We start from the raw sequence: 18700 nt of genomic DNA, 5'->3' as shown, positions 1-18700 counted from the left end.
AAAGGAAAGAGGGAAAGTATGACTCACATCTCATTTTCAAAGTTCAGTAAGAGAGAAAGCATCAGTTACCCTGCAGGTAAAATAGAAAAGGCAGGCACAGAGACCCGTCCTGGAGTTCAGAGGCTCTCGTCTGCAAAAATAACCCTCAGCCCTGCAGGCCCGTGAGGCAGTAACTGGACCCACGAGTATTCTGATCACTCTGAAGCGCAGACTCATTGAGGACCGCGGGACAATACCTTAGGATGCGTTATTAAGGGGAAATTACGTGTAGGAGATGCACCACAGAATGTCATTTGGCAACGGCCCGGGCTATTTCTGTTCCGTCGAGTGCCCTGCACCAATAATTCTCATAAATAGAGCCATCATTTCCTTGTGAGCCAGGCGCTGAGCCCATGGTGCATTCAGGAGTCGGGTTTGTTTTTGTTTTTGTTTTTTTGGTTTGGTTTTTTTTTCCTGTGCAGCAGCCTCCAAAGAGGTGGCACAGCCTCAGGGTTCAGGACCAAAAGCAGACCCCCTGGGTTGGAAGCCCATCCTATACTGCCTGCCTGGCTGATGTCAGGCATGTTAGTTAACTCCTCCTTCCCTCAGTTTTCATGTCTGCAAAACGGGGATCAATATTGTAGTATCTTATAGGATCTCTGTAAGGATTCAGTCATAGGATGCACCAAAAACTATGTCTGGCATACAGTCAGGGTTCCACACATGTGAGGTGCAATCATTACTACCCATTTCCTCTTCTGAAATAAAAAAGGTTTTCTTTATTCTCCTGTTTTAAGTGGTTCCAGTGGGGCTCCTCCCACTTCCGGTTGCTGGGTGGAGGCAAATAGGCAAGCAGAGACTGCTTCCCACAGCGAAGTGACTGGGGTGAAGCCAGTGTGTGTCGTCACCCTCCGGAATTGTGCCAAAACCATAGGGAAAGACGCTTTCTCTTTCCGTGGTCATCTCATTTGAATTTTAAGTTCGACCAGAAGACAGCCCAATTTTACTGTCATTTGATCTCAGAACTGTCTTTTTTTTTCCCTCAAGCTAGTCCAATTTGGTTTTCTATCATGCAGTGGAATACATCCTGACTAATACAGCCTGCAAGAATAACACATGGATGCCTGACCTATCCCCATTTGACAGATGGTGTGACTGTGGACCAGAAAGTTAATGTGACTTTTCTGAGATCTCACAGCTAGTAAAGAACAGAACTAGGATCTGTTGGAATCCAAAACTCTTTTCCACCATACAACATTGTCTTTTGAAGCAAATTACGTAGATGTGAACAAAAATGCGGAGGATTTCTTGGTAGCAACCCGTATCCACCATCTGGGGGGCAATGGGTGAAGGTTATTCTCCAGCGTTGACTTCCATCCCCTTCTCTCTGAGGTTCTGAACACACAATCCCAGACACTGGATTTATCATCCCTCCACTTGGCTAGTCCCTAAGTTCACGTAAAACTGAAGGTGGTGGCTGTACATTTAGCTTTCTCCTATGCTTCCCAGCAGAGGGCAGGGATAGGGTGGGGTCTACCTGTGGTGGACACACCAAGTCTCACCCAGACCTCAGCCACAAACCCACGCTGAGCACAGGAGCTGAGTCAGGTCCCCAGATGTGAGTGGCTCTGCCTGTGCTGAATGGCTCTATCCTTTGGCTGGAGATGGCAGAAGCAAGAGTGAGCACTAATCACAGACAAACCACAGGCTGGTGGGTGGCTGTCAACACACTGGGAATGAGAACCTTGCCCAACAGGAATGAGAGTTCAGCATCTAAAGAAGATGCACAGTCTTGAGGAATTGGCAGGAGATGTAGAATTGGGGGGGGGGGCACAACAGAAAAGCCAAGCAATGCAGGTCAAGTCTTTGCTGGTGTACGAGAACTCTGCCCCACTCTGTGACCAGAGACAGTGGGACTGGGGGGGACCATCGGAGGTCTTAGCCGTCAGGCATAAGCTATGATCAAGTAGACCCCACAAGGCACTGACGCTGTCTCTATGTATCTGATCATTTCACATGCTCCGATCACATTCCAGATAAAGGAGATACATCATTCTAGGATAAAGGACAAACATTCCCCATGCTTGTAAGGCTCTGGATGACCTGACCCTTTTCTACTTTCCAGCCTCATCTTAAGCCACAAAACTCTATTCAGTTCCAGAGTCCTGAAAGTTTCTTTCTCCAGACTCTCCTCTCCGCACCCTGCCTGGGAGCCTCTAACCTTTTTGTCCCCCATCAACTGCAACTCAATATCATTCCTCCAGGATGCTTTAATTTTCATTTCCACAGTGTTTGGGAATCTTGCAGCCTCTTCCCACGTAATGCATACACACAATCAGCCTTCAACAAAGGACATTTGGAGCAGGAAAGAAATCCAATCCCCAGATGCATTCTGTTCGTCTCATCAAACGGTGCTCACTGCAGGCTCTGCCCTCGTCTGCCTTAAGTATCTCATTTCAGTCTTTAATGAGAAACTTGTCCGTGAATGCTTCCCATTCTGGGAGAGCCCCTCTGGGTAAGGAGTGAGCCTTCTCTGTCTTTGTTCTGCCTGTCAGAGCCCCAGGACTAATCCACTCCCATCCCCATAGCAAGAGAACAGTGCTAATAGAAAACCAACCCTGGTGACTGCTTTGTGCTCATTTCAACCTCACTGGCACCTAAGCCTCTGAAATCCAGGAGATTAATTTATTGTCCACGTTGATCAACTCCCTCACTCCTCATGGCAGCCAGCTGCGCACAGGTACTTAAGCTAAGCGGCCTCTGACATGTTCCTGGATGAAGCTGTCCATGACCCCGTGGTCAGAGCCACCAAACCACGTGGGTAGGGCTGATTAACTCACTCGCAGATCCACACCTTCCTCTCCATCTCCTGGGTGGCTGTAGTTCAGACCAGTGCCCTCCTGTCTGCACTCTAGCCTGGATTTCTAATTTCATCCTGGCCCTCTTCTGGTCACCCTTGTATGCTCATAGACTTTGAAACTTCCCAAATGCAAACCCAAGCATCTTCCCTGATTGCAAACCCACCATTAGAAAACAGTGCTTCCTAAACACCTGTGATTTGCAATCCATTTGCACGAATTTTCTACATGAATCTGATTTTCATGACATTAACTCAATTGTTTCGTTCTTACTAGATTTAAGATTATTTCTTAAAATCATAAGTAGACTTTTTTAAAAAGAAAATCGTTTTTTGAAGTGAAAGGAAAGAGCAGTGTCCTTTGTCATACAAAGAATGTAACCCTCATTCAGAAGTAAAACAATGTTACTAACATACAGCCAGATATTAGAATTCCTTGTCAAGGGTTCTGGGTCTCTCAGTTTAAAAGGTACATTAGCAAATGTGCCAGCCTTCAGGTTTGTTACAGAAGAAACAAAACAAACCAAAACCAACCAAATGATGTCTCCCCCATGTAATCCCAAGGTCTGAGAAACAGGTGACAAGAGAACAACTCCGTCACTTCTTCATGAAGTGATTTGATCTGCAGACATCTCATCCATCAGCTGACATCTGAGTCTCACGCGTGGGCAGTGCTGGCCTGCAGGGAACATGGTCCTCCCTCGTCAAACACCTTTAGCAAGAGGACACCTGGCTGGCCTCCCAGCACCATGATTTCCCAGAGTCCTGGCTGACATCGGCTTGTTCTAGCCAGAGCCGCCCGCTCCCTGCATCCCTGCGCTCCCCAGGGCGAGCCTCTGGCTCCATCTCTGTGCTCTGGCCCCACCTCCTCTTCCCTCATGACTCCCTCTTTGGCTGAAGTTAGTCACTCAAAGTTTCAAGTGACCTCCCTGATTCCATACAATTCTGGCCTCATCCAACAAGGACCTGCCCTGTCTGACTCTCTCTTCCAGTGGGAGGGAGATGGACGCAAAGCTCTAATCCATCGGCATGACGAACACCCTCCACGGTCTCCTACCTACTCACCGCACCAGTCTCCCCTCCAGCCACGCCTGGACATTCACGCTGGACCCGGGTTTACCCTGAGCCTGCCCCGTTCTTTCTCACCTCTGTGTCACTGACCACGCCGTTCCCTCTGCCGAGAGAGCCTTCAACACACACCACCGCTGGAATTACACACACAAGACCTCTCCCTAATCCACTGAGACTCAGTTTGTAAGTCTCAAGCCTTGAATCTTGAATCTTTTCTGCAAATACGTTTTATTTGGCTTTGCACGGTGTTTAAAAATTAGTGGTTTTGACGTTAACATACAGATTTCCAGATTGGCTTAGTAAATGGTACCACTGAACCTACACTCCACATGGCAACAGGCAGCTGAAGGACAGCTCCTGCACGTAGAGCCGCTGCCCTTGAGTCCAAGGCTGCCCCCCAACCTCCATACCGCCCAGCATTCATCCTCTCTCTCCCTTCAGTCATTTACGAGTCCTGCCTGGACCCGGCAGACAGGTGACTTTGTTATTTCCTGGCTTAGGCCAAGAATCCCTTCTCCTGTAAGATACCCTTGAAGCCCGCTAGGTCCCACTGGTTGCCGGTTTCCCTGAGCCCCTATAACACTTTCTGGGGGACTCATTTTTTGAAATGAATTTAATTATAAACGGCACGGAACACCTGTGGGTGTGGACATGTGTGAAGACAAGAAAAAAAGTAGCAGCAGCTGATGGAGCTCTTAGTTTGTGCCAGGCTTAAAACATGCTGCTCTGCATACTATCTTGTCGATACCTCAAACTCAGCTTTTCCAGTGGATTTCATTGTCCCCAGTTTCCAGATGGGCAAATGGAGACTGATTTGGGGTGAGAAGGCCTCCCAAGGTCCCGGAGCTTCGACGTGGGAGAACGGGGATTCAGGCCCGGACCTTCCGCCTTCAGAGCCTGTGGTTTTAACCAGTGCGCTCTGTGCACGTCCGTGTTTTGAGCATGGAATTTTCTCATCTTTGCATAGATGCTGCTGGAAAGGTAAAAGCTAGAAACTGAGCTGGATCTGTTGGAAACGGAAGCCAGGACTGCATTCTGGGGCCACTGTGTCCTGTCCTCAAGACCAGAAGATGTCCTGGGTCCTCCCAGCCGGGCACCCACGGCTCACCGGAGGCTCAGGCTTGACAAAACTGTGATAAATTTCTACTGTGAATCAGGCTCAAGCTAAAATGCCGAGGCGGGGGGGAGGGGATAGCTCAGGGGTAGAGTGCGTGCCTAGTGTGCACAGGGTCCTGGGTTCAATCCCCAGTGCCTCCATTAAAATAAGTAAATAAAAACCTAATTACCCCCTCTGCCACCAAAAAGAATAAAAATAAATAAAATTTTAAAATAAAATAAAATGTCAAGGCTGAAAGGATGTCCCAGATTGAAAACTAGATTATTTACTCAGCCGCGGGTGAAGGCAGAAACTCATCCGTTGGAAACAGTGAATCCCACATTCTGCACATTTAATTCACTTTCCACACATGTGTAAGGCAGTATAGCATCGCGGCTAAGGACACAGCCTCCGAAATAAGAGTCTCTGAGTTCAAGTCCCGGCCTGGAATGTAACTTGAGTGATCTTGGGCGAGTCACTTAACCTCTCTGAGCTTCCATTTTTCCTGTGTATAACGGGGCTACTGACAGTGTGTCGGACACAAGCTGTTGTAAGTATCCGACGGCACTTAAGGATGCCCGACCCAGAGTAAGTATCGAAACAGGAAAAGCTCCCAACTCGCAGCGTTAACCACGGCACTACAGTGTCTACCTCCTACTCACCAGCTTCAATCGGACCCAACCTGAAAGTCGCCTTAACTTTGAAAACCACTCAAACTCCTTCCAGGCAATTTTATAGCAGATCTGAAACTGTTTCGCCGCACCAGGCCAGGCCGTAAGTGAGGAGAGGAAACCCTGTCTGGGTTTATAGCCTTTGACAAATGGGCCCTCGTCTCCTCCTGACAGATTCTCCCCTCGACTGATCCATCAGCCCCTGCTCTCACCACCTGAGCCGCGGTCTTCATCATAGTATTGAAATTCAGATGGGTTTTACAGCACAAACAAAAATGAGTTTAAATGCCTCCGCTCCCCACCAGCACCCCGGGGTCCTGGAGATGTCAAACGCAGGAGGTTTTGCAAGGCCAGATGTGCAGGGGCCCCGAGGGATGGGTGTGACCTCACATCGTCTTTGCGAAATCCCAGTGAGCTCTGCTGCATTCGCCTCTGGGAGGAAACAATCCCACTTCTGGGAGGAAAGTGCTTCCCGCCTCGAAGATCTCCCTGTGACATCGACATTGCCTGGGGGATTTTAGGAACGGCCGGGAAGTCATCCAAAAGCAGGTCCAGTCACAGGGCTGCTGCTCATTGCGGGGGCTTGGAAGCAAAAGAGAAACGGAAACAGAAACCACAGAGCAGGCCACACCGTGAAATCCTCCACAGACAGCCGGGCAAGGTTCCCTAAATGCCAGCCAGCTCACTGAGGGCTGATGGAGAGCAGACATCGAGGATGTTAAAATAAAACAAACAAGCAAACCAACAAAGAGAGAAACGGAGGGCAAAACAAAGCAAAAAAAAAACCCCTCATTCAATGGTCTCACAGCCCAGACTGACCATGCAGGGACCAGGAAGAGAGATCTGATGGCTTTTCATTAAGATGAGGGCTCTCTTCACCTCTTGAAATTCACCATTTATCTGCCATCACTACATCTGGTCTAGGAGTCAACGGGGAAAGGGCTCATCTCAAGGTGAGCGGCCCTGCTGAGTGGAAGCGCAGGGGATAAGGCGTGACGCTGACGGCATGTGCGGCGGGGGGACACGCCAGCGGGCACTACGGGAAACTGTAGACCTTGTGTTGTCTAAGATCCTTCCATGGAGAGGATGCCCAGCCACACACAAAGGTGCAGACAGATGTGAGCACACCAGCACATCCCAGCATGCAGAACTCGGGGAGGGAGGCCGGCAGGGGGAAGCAGGGGAAAGGGGAAGGAGAAAAGGAGAAGGGAAGTCATTCTTGGGAAGCCGTCTTGTCCTACAGACACCACGTTCAGCTTCCTTAACTAAAGGAAACTGAGCTTTAAAAAAACCTCTCCCAGTTCTCCTTCGGAGCACTCAGTTTTTCATAAAAAACCCCACTCAGGCCAAGGGGCTGCCTCTTCAGAGGCAGGCTGACTTATTATTTTGGCACCTCTGTCATCTCTTGTCACTTCAATTCCACTTTATCAAATTACAGACTTCGCCCGAAGCATTCGGAATGAATGGAGAGGGACGCACACCCATACACGAGCAAGTGTCATCACTTCAGTGGTGACATTTCATAATTATACGTCGGGGTGACAGAAGTCCAGAGTGCGTTCCAGACACGGGAGGAAGAGCAGTCCAGATGCCGAGGCGGCTGTCTGCCTGCATGACCTCACGCCGCGTCGCTGTCCGGAGGGTGGGATGGCCACTCTCCCACTGAGGGTGGGGGACACTGCCCTCTGGGGCGACTAGGGTTTGCATCTTGACTCTTCCATTAAGAGATGGGACCCTGATACGCAGAGCTACCTCCAACACCTCCTTCCCACTTCCCACTATGTTAGGAGATCCAGAGAGGCGACAGCCCCAATGTAAGAATCACACACACACACACACACACACGTACACGTATACACACACACACACACACACACACACAATCAGAACAGAATTCAGAGGAAGAGGAGTCCTCCTGTAAGTAGGCGCTGTGGTGGTCGTGTTGCCAAAAGTCATCCCCAATTAATTACCGTGAAAGATTCAGTTAATTCACAGATCATCAGCCATGTATGGCCAAGGTTAGAAAAAGACAGGAAAGTCCTCTAGAAATGAGGCTCCATTCGAAGTGTCTGACTCAAGCCAACAGTCTATGCCAACGCACAGAAATGCCTCTGGGTGTGCTTGTGTCTGGGTCGCTCTTTTGTAAGCAGCTGAAGCTAGGTACAGAATGATCACACATGACTTCTTCCCGCCAGTCATCACCCGAGGGCATCCACAGACTTGAGGGATCATTCCCATCATGATATATGAACCAAAGGCAGTCTGGATAGCAGAGCGGAGCTGCGTGGCCGCCTTGCGCTGCCCAGAGAGTATCCTGGTTGTCCATTTATCGTGTTGATGATATAGAAAGGATGTTGTTGAACAGCCTCAGTTCTCCCGGTATCTTTCAAACACTATGGGCAAAGAAAGTAAAACAAAACCAACAGACAAAAAAAAAAAAAAAAATCTAAACAGAAACACACTTGTGAATTCCATTAAAATCCAAGGGAAGGGAAAAGACCTTGAACTTTGGAAGCAGGGCAGGGAACAGGCTTTTACTGGGATATGGGGAGCAGAGTGGCTGCTGGCAGATTCCTGATGGCAGAGCTGGTGGGAACAGATAAAAAGGGCTGTGGATGCATCTTCAGCCTAAATTCCATTGGTCCAACTCACAAAATGCACGCATGCAAGGACACCAGCACGTAAACCCTCAGCGAACGCAAATACGCATGGAAACAAACACCTTTGCCTGCAAACTAGAGCGACACACAGCTGGAACTAAGCTAACATCTCAGGGTGCGGATTTAAGCCACTGTCTCATTACTCCTTTCAAAGTGATGAGATGAATGGCCCTTAAAATCTTGCATGGCAACTGCCTTCTCTTTAAGAGCTAAAAATTTAGTTTTTGAGATGTCCTCGCCGCCTTATTCATCAGCAGATGACCGAGCTATCACAAAATCAGGGCTGAAAACCTCTGCTTGAAATAATAACCACATTTGACAATAATGGTCCAGTTACAGGGACGAACATCTTTCAAAATTTTGGAAGGGTGTCAAAAGTAGCCAGGAGATAGGTACCCTCAATTCACTCATTTGACCTCTTTTTAGCCGAGGCATTCAAGGTAAAATTTGATCTGCTCAAATCCACTCTGCCACGGACACTTCTCTGAACTCTTGCCAATAAAGGGAGACTGAAAATATTAAAGTGCAAAACAATTGTCTCGCCGGTGCCTTCCCTGAAGAGAACCACACCAAGTGTAACAAGAAGATAAATGGGGGGGAAACTCTAAAATCTGTAGGAAATGACCTCCCTTCTCTGCTGCCCCCCCCAAACATCATATGACCACATTTATAACATAGAAAATCACTGCTCGTATGACTTGATCATGATGAAAATCGGGGCGGGCTCTTTTTCAAGCCAAAGTGCATAGATCAGATCTATTTTTTTAGGACACACCCTGAAAAGCCCATGATTATACATTCTGTAATATATGCAATGGTATATAATTCTGTGTAATACGCAGCATATTCCATATCATCATCATTAAAGATAGTCAACCAAAATGTGAAATGAGTTGAGGATTGACGAGCTACTTTCCCAAGAAGCAAGTGACTAAAACAAAAATCAAGGCGAATTTTTGTAACACTCAGTTACATCATGCAATCTTCATCGAAGTTATCAGATCTCACACCGATTGCAAAGAAAGAAAAAAAAACAAAACAGGCATTTTAAAGTACGATTGTCTTTAAGTGTCTACGCTCAGCACGTGGATCACCTTTGCAAGACAGCGTCCAGCAAGGCATGCCTTAAACACTTGGGTTTAAGTCACAGAGTTCTCGTTCTGCTTGAAACCAAAAGGATGAAAAATACTGCCTTACCTTTCTGTCCTCTATTTCCGCACAGGTACTGCAGTCCGCTTTGATATCCTGAGAGGAGGGAAAAGAGAGAGAAAGGACAGGAGTCAGACTTATGGTCAGGGAACATTCAGCGGTGTCGTTGAAATGCCCTTTAAAATAATAAAGAGCTCACGCTCGCAAGGGCTGCTTCTCGAGCCATTGCTCTTTATAGCGCTTTTTAGAAGTATATGCCCTGGTGTTTGCATTAGAGACATATGGATGCCATAACTAAGCTTTATTACATGCAGATGTGGGGTGAAGGCAAAAGCTATGGCTCAGAGGCCACAACAAAGAGAAGCTGATGGCTCATAAAATAATATGCCCCCCCAGACACCTCTGTCCATATCAGCAGAGACTGCCCTTAATCAGACTTACTGTCTCTCTCCCATTCCAGATTTGGGATAGTCAAATCCATCTCCCTTCAACTCGAAGCCATCACTGTGTATTTTTTATCCTTCCACCCATCCACCCATTCATTCATCATCCATCCATCCATCTATTCATCCATCATTTATCATCCATCCATCCATCATCCATCCAACTATACATCCATTATCCATCGTCATCCATCCATTCGTCCATATTTATTGCTATCTACATTTTCATGAATTTTTTTCTTGTTGCTTTGGAAATAAAAGTGGGAAAAAAAAAACACAGTTTCAACCCTCAAGAAACTCCCCAGTTAGAGGAAATGTCAGACACACATACACAAGCAATCATGATATTCATTTACTTGTTCAAAAGATATGCATTCAGCACCTGTCACTTGCTAAGTCTCACTCTAGGCATGGAAGACTCAACAAACAAAACACAGGAAAGTCCTGCCCTGGTGATGCTTATATACTGCTAGAAAAGACAGAATACAGAAAAGAAATATCAGTAAATGGTTGGTGTTTTAGAAGAGGAAATGTACTATGAAGAAAAATGAAGCAGAGAGAAGGGAAATGCTGAGGGTAAGGGAATAAGATTTTCAATTTAAAGAGAAGCAACAAGTGAGTAATGGCTTGAAGAAAGTAAGGGGATGAGCTGTGAAGCCATCTGGGGAAAGAGCATCTTAGATGAGAGAAGAGCAAGTGCAAAGGCCCCGAGGCAGAAATGTGCTGGACACGGTCAAGCTAGAGGAAGGAGACCTTTGTGGCTGGAGGGAGGTAAATCAGGAAAATAGTGGAGGTGAGCTCAGCGGAGGACATTGGGTTTTATTCTGAGTGGCGAAGGACCACTAGAGTGACTTTTGGTGTTACTGTGATAAACTACACATAACATAACATTTAGTAATCTAACCATTTTGAAGTGTACAGTTCAGGGGCTCTAAGTACATTCACATTGTTGTACAACCATCACCAGCACACATCTCCAGAACTTTTTCATGTTCCCAAACTGAATCTCCATAACCCTTAAACAATAGCTCCCATTCTCCCAGCCCCCAGCTCCTGGTAACCACAATTCTGCCTTCTGTCTCTCTGAATCTGACAACCCTCAGTATCTCACTCTATCATATGCCATAACAAGACACCACAGACTGGGTGGCTTAAACCATGCAAATGTATTTTCTCACAATACTGGAGGCTAGAAGTCAAAACTCCAGGTGCCCTCAGGGTTGGTTTCTGATGAGGGCTCTCTGGCAAGTTTGTAGATGGCCACCTTCTCATTGTGCCTTCTGGGAGCACAAAGAGAGATCTCTGGTGTCCCTTTCTCTTCTTATAAGGACACCAGTCCTATCGGATTAGGGACCCATCCTTAGGACCCTATTTGACCTTAATTGACTTCTTAAAGGCCCTGTATCCAAATACAGTCATAGTGGAGGGTAGGGCTTCAACATATGAATTTGAGAGTAGGGAATAATTCAGTCTTTAATACCAATATAAGTGGAACCATATACTATTTGCTCCTTTGCATCTGGCTTATTTCATTTAGCATAATGTCTTCACCCAGGGTCCATCGATGTAGTAGTATGTGTCAGGATTTCTTAATATTCCATTGCATGTAGAGACCCCATACTGACTATCTACTCCTCCATGGGGTAACACTGGGTTATTTCCACACTTTGGCTATAGTGAATAATGCTGCTATGAACACGCGTATACACCTATCGGTTCAAGTCCTTGATTTCAATTCCTTTGTGTGTATGCCTAGAGGTTCAATGGCTGAATCATATGGTAATTCAAGGTTTAATTTTTTTGAGGGACCTCCATATTGGTTTTCCATAGGAGCTGCACTATTTTATACTCCCACAGGAAGTGCACAAGGGTTCCAGCTTCTCCACCTCCTTGCCTGCACTTTGTTGTTTTTACTGAGAGGGTTTGAAGAGAGAACAGATATTATCTGACTTCTGTTTTAACAGAATAGACAACTGAGGACCAAAAGGGCAAGAGGGGAGACCAGTTGTGGGGGATACTGCAGGAGTTCAGGTATAAGATAATGGGGTCTGGCATTCATGGTGGCCAGGGAGGTGGTGACAAGGGGGTCAGTGTGTGGCTAGACCAACAGATGTCATGAAAGACCGGACGTGGGATGTGAGGGGAAGATGGAGGTGGAGGACCATTCCAATGGCCTGAGTGTGCTAGCAATGGCGGCGGGGTACTATGGGTGTGGCAGGATGGTGCAGGGGTCCGCAAACAATAGTGCCTCCATCTTGGGTAAGTCGGGTCTATAGAAAGGCTTATTCTCTCACCCAGAAGTGGCGGGTTTCCTCTGCCAATGCATCATTAGGACAGTGTGGGTATAAGTGGAAGGCCATCACCATAGTAATTTATTTAGCACAGCAAATTCCAGGTCCACATGAATCCAGAGTGGAACAAAAGGAGACAATGTCACCAGGCAAAGACTGCATTTTCTATGCAACAGTCTGTTTTGCTACCAGCTAAGTGGGGCTGAAGCCCTGAGCAGTGACTGAATGTACCTTCAGTGCCAGAAACTCTAAAAGGTGTTTTTCACACTTGTCTCTAAACTCCCACAAGCCAAACAAAGTTGGATTCTTTCTTTTTTTCCCCCCCTTAAATTGAAGTAGAGTTTATTTACAGTATTATATTAGTTTCAGGTATACAGCATAGTGATTCAGTATTTTTACAGCTTATTCTCTGTTCAAAGTTATTATAACATAATGACCATAATTCCCTGTGCTGTAAAATGTAGCCTTGTTGCTTATCTATTTTATACACAGTAGTTTGTATCTGTGAATCCCATACCCCTAATTTGCCCCTCCCCTTCCCTCTCCCCTTTGGTAACCATGAGTTTGTTTTCTGTATCTGTGAGCCTGTTTCTGTTTGCACATATACTCAATTGTATTATTTTTTTTTAGATTCCACATCTAAGTGATATCATGTGGTATCTGTCTTTTTCTGTCTGATTTATTTCAGTAAGCATACTCTCTAGCATATTAGCATATTCTCTAGATCTATCTGTGTTTCTGCAAATGGCATGATTTCATTCTTTTTTATGGCTGAGTAATATTCCACTGTATACCTACACCATGTTTTCTTTATTCATTTATCTCTTGATGGACACTTAGGTTGCTTCCATATCTTGGCTATTGTAAATAATGCTGCAATGAACACGGGAGTGCAGATATCTCTTCTAATTAGTGCTTTGGGGTTTTTTTCTGGATAAATATCCAGGAATAGAATTGCTGGATCATATGGTAGTTCTATTTTCAGTTTTTTAAGGAAACTCTATACTGTTTAACATAGTGGTTAACCAAATTACCCTCCCACTAACAGTGTAGGAGGGTTCTCTTTTCTCCACACCCTCTCCAACATTTGTTACTTGAAGACTTTTTGATGACAGCCATTCTGACAGGTGTGAGGTGGTACCTCCCTGTGGTTTTGACTAGTTTTACTGAATGAAAATTGAGGTGAGTGATTGGGTAATTCACCATGGGTCACACAAAGATGGAGCTCATGTCTTCCAGGGTCTCCTGACACCAGGCACTTTCCAGTTCTTTCAGGTGATCTTATTTAAGTCATGGTGGCTGGTCTGTGTAATTCAAGCCACAAGTGTCATCCTTTTCTTGGGAGGCAGTGTCATCTAAAGCAAGAATATCTAGGAAAGCAGCACAGTGGTGATTCTCCAGGTGTGGTCCCCAGTCCAGCAGCAGCAGCAGCAGCATCACCTGCATATTCTTGGGCCCCTTCCTAGACCTAGTGAATCTGAAACTCTGGGTCAAGGGCCAGAGATCTGTGCCCGGGGGATCCACTGTGGGCTCAGGGCTGAGGCTGCAGGACAGTGTTGTAGTTCCAGTCCTGACATCAGAGTCCCTCACCCCAAGTGTGGCTCCCCCATGTAACAGCTGGGCAGCCTTCGGCAAGATTCTTCCCCTTTCAAAGCCTCGGTTCCCTAATCTGTAAAACAGGGGTAATAGGAGGAACTGGCCATTCAAAGTGGGGTCTACCTGGGAGAAAATTATTGCATACAATGCAGCTGACAAGGGCTTAAGTTCCAGAATATACAAACAGCTCATACAACTCAAAAACAAACAAACAACCTAATCCAAAAATGGGTAGAAGACCTAAACAGACATTTCTCCAACAAAGACATACTGATGGCCAAGAGGCTCATGAAGAGATGCTCAAAATCGCTAATTATCAGAGAAATGCAAATCAAAACTATAATGAGGTATCATGACATACAGTCAGAATGGCCATCATTAAAAAGCCCACAGACAATAAACCCTCCTACACTCTTGGTAGAATGTAATTTGGTGCAGCCACTGTGGAAAACAGCATAGAGATTCCTTAAAAAACTGAAAATAGGTTTACCGTATGATCCAGCAATCCCATTCCTGGGCATATATCCAGAGGGAACTCTAATTCCAAAAGACACTTGCACCCCAATGTTCATAGCAGCACTAGTTACAACAGCCAAGACATGGAAGCAAACTAAATGTCCATCAACAAATGACTAGATAAAGAAGTTGTGGTATATTTATACAATGGAATACTACTCAGCCATAAAAAAGAATAAAATAATGCCATTTGCAGCAACATGGATGGAACTAGGGACTGTGATTCTAAGTAAAATAAGCCAGAAAGAGAAAGAAAAATACCATATGCTATCACTTTTATGTGGAATCTAGAAAAATGACATGAATGAACTTACTGACAAAACAGAAACAGACTCACAGATGTAGAAAGCAAACTTATGGTCACCAAAGGGGAAGGGGTGGAAGGAGGGATAAATTAGGAGTTTGGGATTTGCAGATACTAACTACTTTATATAAAATAGACAAACAACAAGGTCCTACTGTATAGCACAGGGAACTATATTCAATAGCTTGTAATAACCTATAATGAAGAATACGAAAAAGAATATGTATTTACAATATGCATAACTGAATCACTATGCTGTACACCAGAAAGTAACACAACACTGTAAATCAATTATACTTCAGTAAAAACAAAAAACCAAAGTGGAGTCTACCTCCAGCAACCAGAGTATCACCGGGAGCTTGTTAAATGTAGCATCTCAGGCTCCACCCCATAGATACTGAATCAGAATCCACATTTTAACAAGTGTGATGGACGGAATGTTCATGTCCCCCTAAATGCGTCGTGGGTTGAAGCCCTAAACTGCTGGGTGGCTCTGTTTGGAGAAGGAAGGGCTTCTGAAGACGTAATTAAGGTTAAACGAGGCTATAAGAAAGGGACCCTGATCTGGTAGGATTAGCGTTGTTATAAGAAGAGGCACCGGAGAGTGTCTGATCTCTGCACAGACGCACCGAGAAGAGGCCGTCCGCGCACACATCCAGAAGGTGCCACAGCTAGCCAGGAAGAGAGTTCTGCCCAGGACTGGACCATGCCGCCACCCTGGCCTTAGACGTCCAGCCTCCAGAGCTGTGAGAACATCCATTTCGGTTGTTTAAGCCTGCGGTACTTTGCTATGGGAGCCCCAGCAGATTCAGACAACAAGGTTCTCAGATGATACGCAAGGCCCAGTCATAGGGCTTGGAGGGTCACGCTTTTCTCACTCAGACTCCTCATTTCATGGCCGAGGTCTCTGATGGGCCTTGGACACAGAGGCAGCGAGATGCCCCACCTCTCACTTGGAACTCTTTTTGAATTCATCCTCTAAGGAGCATAAAGAGAAGAAATAAGTTTCTACTGTATTGCACAGCGAGCTATATTCAATAACTTGGAGTAGCCCATGATGAAAAAGAATATAAAAAGAAATAAATGTATGTTCATGTGTGACTGAAAACATTACGCTGGACACCAGAAATTGATGCAACATTGTCAACGGACTATGCTTCATTTAAAAACAAAACAGAGGGGGAGAGAGAGAAAGCAGAGATTCACTTGGCGTGGGGGTGATGAAAGCTTGGGTTATTTTTAAACCTAGGAGATGCCATCTAGAAATGAGGTAGGGAAGAGCAAGTCCCTATTTGATGCTGCTCCGACCCAGGGAAGTGTGCAGTTTCCTTCCTTCCTCGAGTGGAAATACGTTGAGTTTGCAAGAACGAGTCCGTGTCCGATTTTGACGGACCCACGCAGCAATGGCAGCAATGACTAACAAGATCAGCAAAGCAAAGGCAACCTTTTGTTTTTTTCAATCTGCCACCGAGGACCCACGCAAGGGACAGACGGAAAGAAGCCATCTGGTAGAATCCAAAGCTTTTGCCATTTCCCTGCGATTATTCAATTTATCCTTGTCAGGATTAATCCACTAAGCCCATGCCGGATTTTTCTTTTTTTTTTTTTCTTTAGATGATACTGTTGGTCTGTCATCCGCTGCAGAGCGACGCGGGAGGTACCCAGGGGACGGGACTTTCTTCTGAACGATGCTGGACTCCAAGTGGAAAACATGTCACTTTGGCAGGAACAAATGATTGTTCCGATGGCTCCGTGGAGAGCGGGTGTCTCCAGATGGGCTCTGACCTGACCTTTTCCAAACCGGAGGAGTTGATTAAGTTCCTCACTTGAAGACTTCCGCTTGGAGAACAGCTCAACTCCTTAAGGGTTAAGTATGAGTTTGGAGCCATGGACTCAACCTCAAGCAATCAATTTCCCTACAGAAGTCAGCCATCCTCCTTTCTGTAGCTAGGAAACCCCCAACAGTCACTCAGCTCCCAAAATAGATGGAAACCTGCCCACGCTGTGGAGTCATACCGCTTGGGTCCAAATCCCTGGGCTCTACCAGCTGTGCTTCAGTTTCCCCACCTGTAAAACAAAGGCTATCATAACAGCTGCCTCGCTGACTGGAAGGCATAGTGAATACGCTCAGGGTCTTAGCACATGGCCAGCCATCAATAAACGTTAGCTCGCATTGAGAGCATCTTCCAAAAATCCTTGGGAGACACGGTTCTGAGTGGAGTACTGAGAAGTTAAAAGCAGCTCTATATTTAAAGTTTTTTTTTTCTTCCCAGGCTCCTCAGTTCCTCTGGCTTTTAGACATCACAGCACGCGTGTGTCTGTTCCATTCAGAAGCCATTCCACCTCACAGGAGATGTCTCTTTTCTCCTGAGCTTCGTGTGTTGCTTGCTCCTGATGGTTTTTGTGGGTCAGGGCTATTTCTACCCATGAGGAAGGGGCATTGTCATCCCGGACCATGGATCAACGTTGCTCACAGCTCTGAAGAGCCTGGAAAGTAAAGGTCCCGGGGGACAGGTGGAGAGACATCCCTGCCAATGAGATTCCGAAGACTGAGAAGCTAGGAACCTGTAAGGGGTTGAATTGTTACCCCCACCCAAAACAATACGTGCATGTCCAAACCACTGGAACCCGTGAATGTGACCTTATTTGGAAGCAGAGTCTTTGAGGAGATGATTAAGGATCTTGAGGTGAGTCATCCTGGATCATCTGCACGAGCCCTAAGTCCAATAAGAGACAGAGAGGAGAGAAGGCCATGTGAAGACAGAGGCAGAGATTGAGCTGATACAGCCACAAACCCGGGGACGCCTGGGGCCACTGGAAGCTGGAAGAGGCCAGAGGGATCCCCTCCTAGCCTTCTGGGGGAGCACAGCCCAGCTGACACCTTGACCTTGGACTTCTGGCCTCCAGGACCGTGAGAGGACACGTTTCTGTTGTTCTGCAGTGCCCAGGGCGTGACCCTTTTTTTTTTTTTTTTTTTTTTTACAACAAGCACAGGAGAGGAATCGAGAGCCTCAGGGAGTTCCCTTCGTGGATCTCTCTTGTCTGGGACTCTGTTACTCAGCACTGAGAAAAGAAAGGCACCATTGGGAGACCACCCTGTGTAATAACCCAAGGACTGGGGCAGAAGGAAAAGCCCTTCCCAGAGATCCCAGCGTGGCCCTGAGCTGCCGTGCCCTCGTGTTTTCAGAAGACAGTCCCCGGGACCTCCAAATCGGTGACTTACCCGTTACCAACCCTGGAAGGGAGATGGAAAGAAAAGACCAGGGTCCTGAGGTTTGCTATAAGACCTAAGTCAGGATAATGCATCTTTGACCCAGCAGTGTTCTCCTGGACTCAGATACTCGCCAAGTCCCAGGGAGCGTTTCACGGGAAAAACCCACAGCTTAAGTCGTCTCTTGGGAGCTGGGGGGAATGCAGCCAAGGGTTCATCCGACAAGTCCAAACAGGGCTCGTGATCAACTACTCCTCTACCGAGGGAAGAAATCCAAGTGTTTGGCTCTTTCTTTTCGTGCAGAAAATAAACGCTACCGGCGGACAGATTCTAACATGGAGGAAAAATACGTTTCGTCGTCACACTCCAAAAAGAATTCAAAAGTGCATTTTAAACTCTGAGTCAACGTTACGTAGGGGAGGAAAAATACTTTCCCCTCTACCTTTCTAGGTTCCCGGCTGAGCCCCTCCTGTCATAAAGACAGCTTAACAAGAGGAAAACAGACATTTAATGACTGTATGCCTCCTGTACACACAGACGATACCCAGGAGAACTGAGAAGCTCCCAGACGTGGCTCAAACACCACCTTGGGTACCATCTCCAGCTGAAGGTAAAAGAAGATGCACATGTGTGGAGGCCAGTCACAGGAGAAGCACCAGGAAAGACACCGTCAGCAAGGGTAGAGTCGTGATCCAGATTTAAGTCACGGCCTTCTCCATCGGTGAGGGTTTCTAGAGATTTAGAGTCATTCTTCTCTATAAATGGAGATTTTTTTCCTATCAAGGTCTATTTCCTTCACAAAAGGGTGACTTCTACTCTGTTTTCAGAGATTCTCCTATAGCTGCAGTTTCTCAAA

At 46.3% G+C, this 18700-nt stretch overlaps 1 protein-coding gene across 1 annotated transcript in view; it reads right to left on the bottom strand.

Moving 5' to 3' along the window:
- The window catches only part of RBFOX1 (RNA binding fox-1 homolog 1), a 1962586-nt gene that overhangs the window by 841067 nt on the left and 1102819 nt on the right, over positions 1 to 18700 (bottom strand). The window contains exon 7 of the mRNA XM_032460724.1: positions 9532 to 9579. Within this exon, the coding sequence (XP_032316615.1) occupies positions 9532 to 9579 (48 nt within the window). The remainder of the gene's footprint in view (positions 1 to 9531; positions 9580 to 18700) is intronic.

This window comes from Camelus ferus, chromosome 18, assembly GCF_009834535.1.
Source record: "Camelus ferus isolate YT-003-E chromosome 18, BCGSAC_Cfer_1.0, whole genome shotgun sequence".
Taxonomy (NCBI): Eukaryota; Metazoa; Chordata; class Mammalia; order Artiodactyla; family Camelidae; genus Camelus; species Camelus ferus.
Note: the sequence above shows the minus strand (reverse complement) of the source record. Positions and strands in the feature narration are given on the sequence as shown.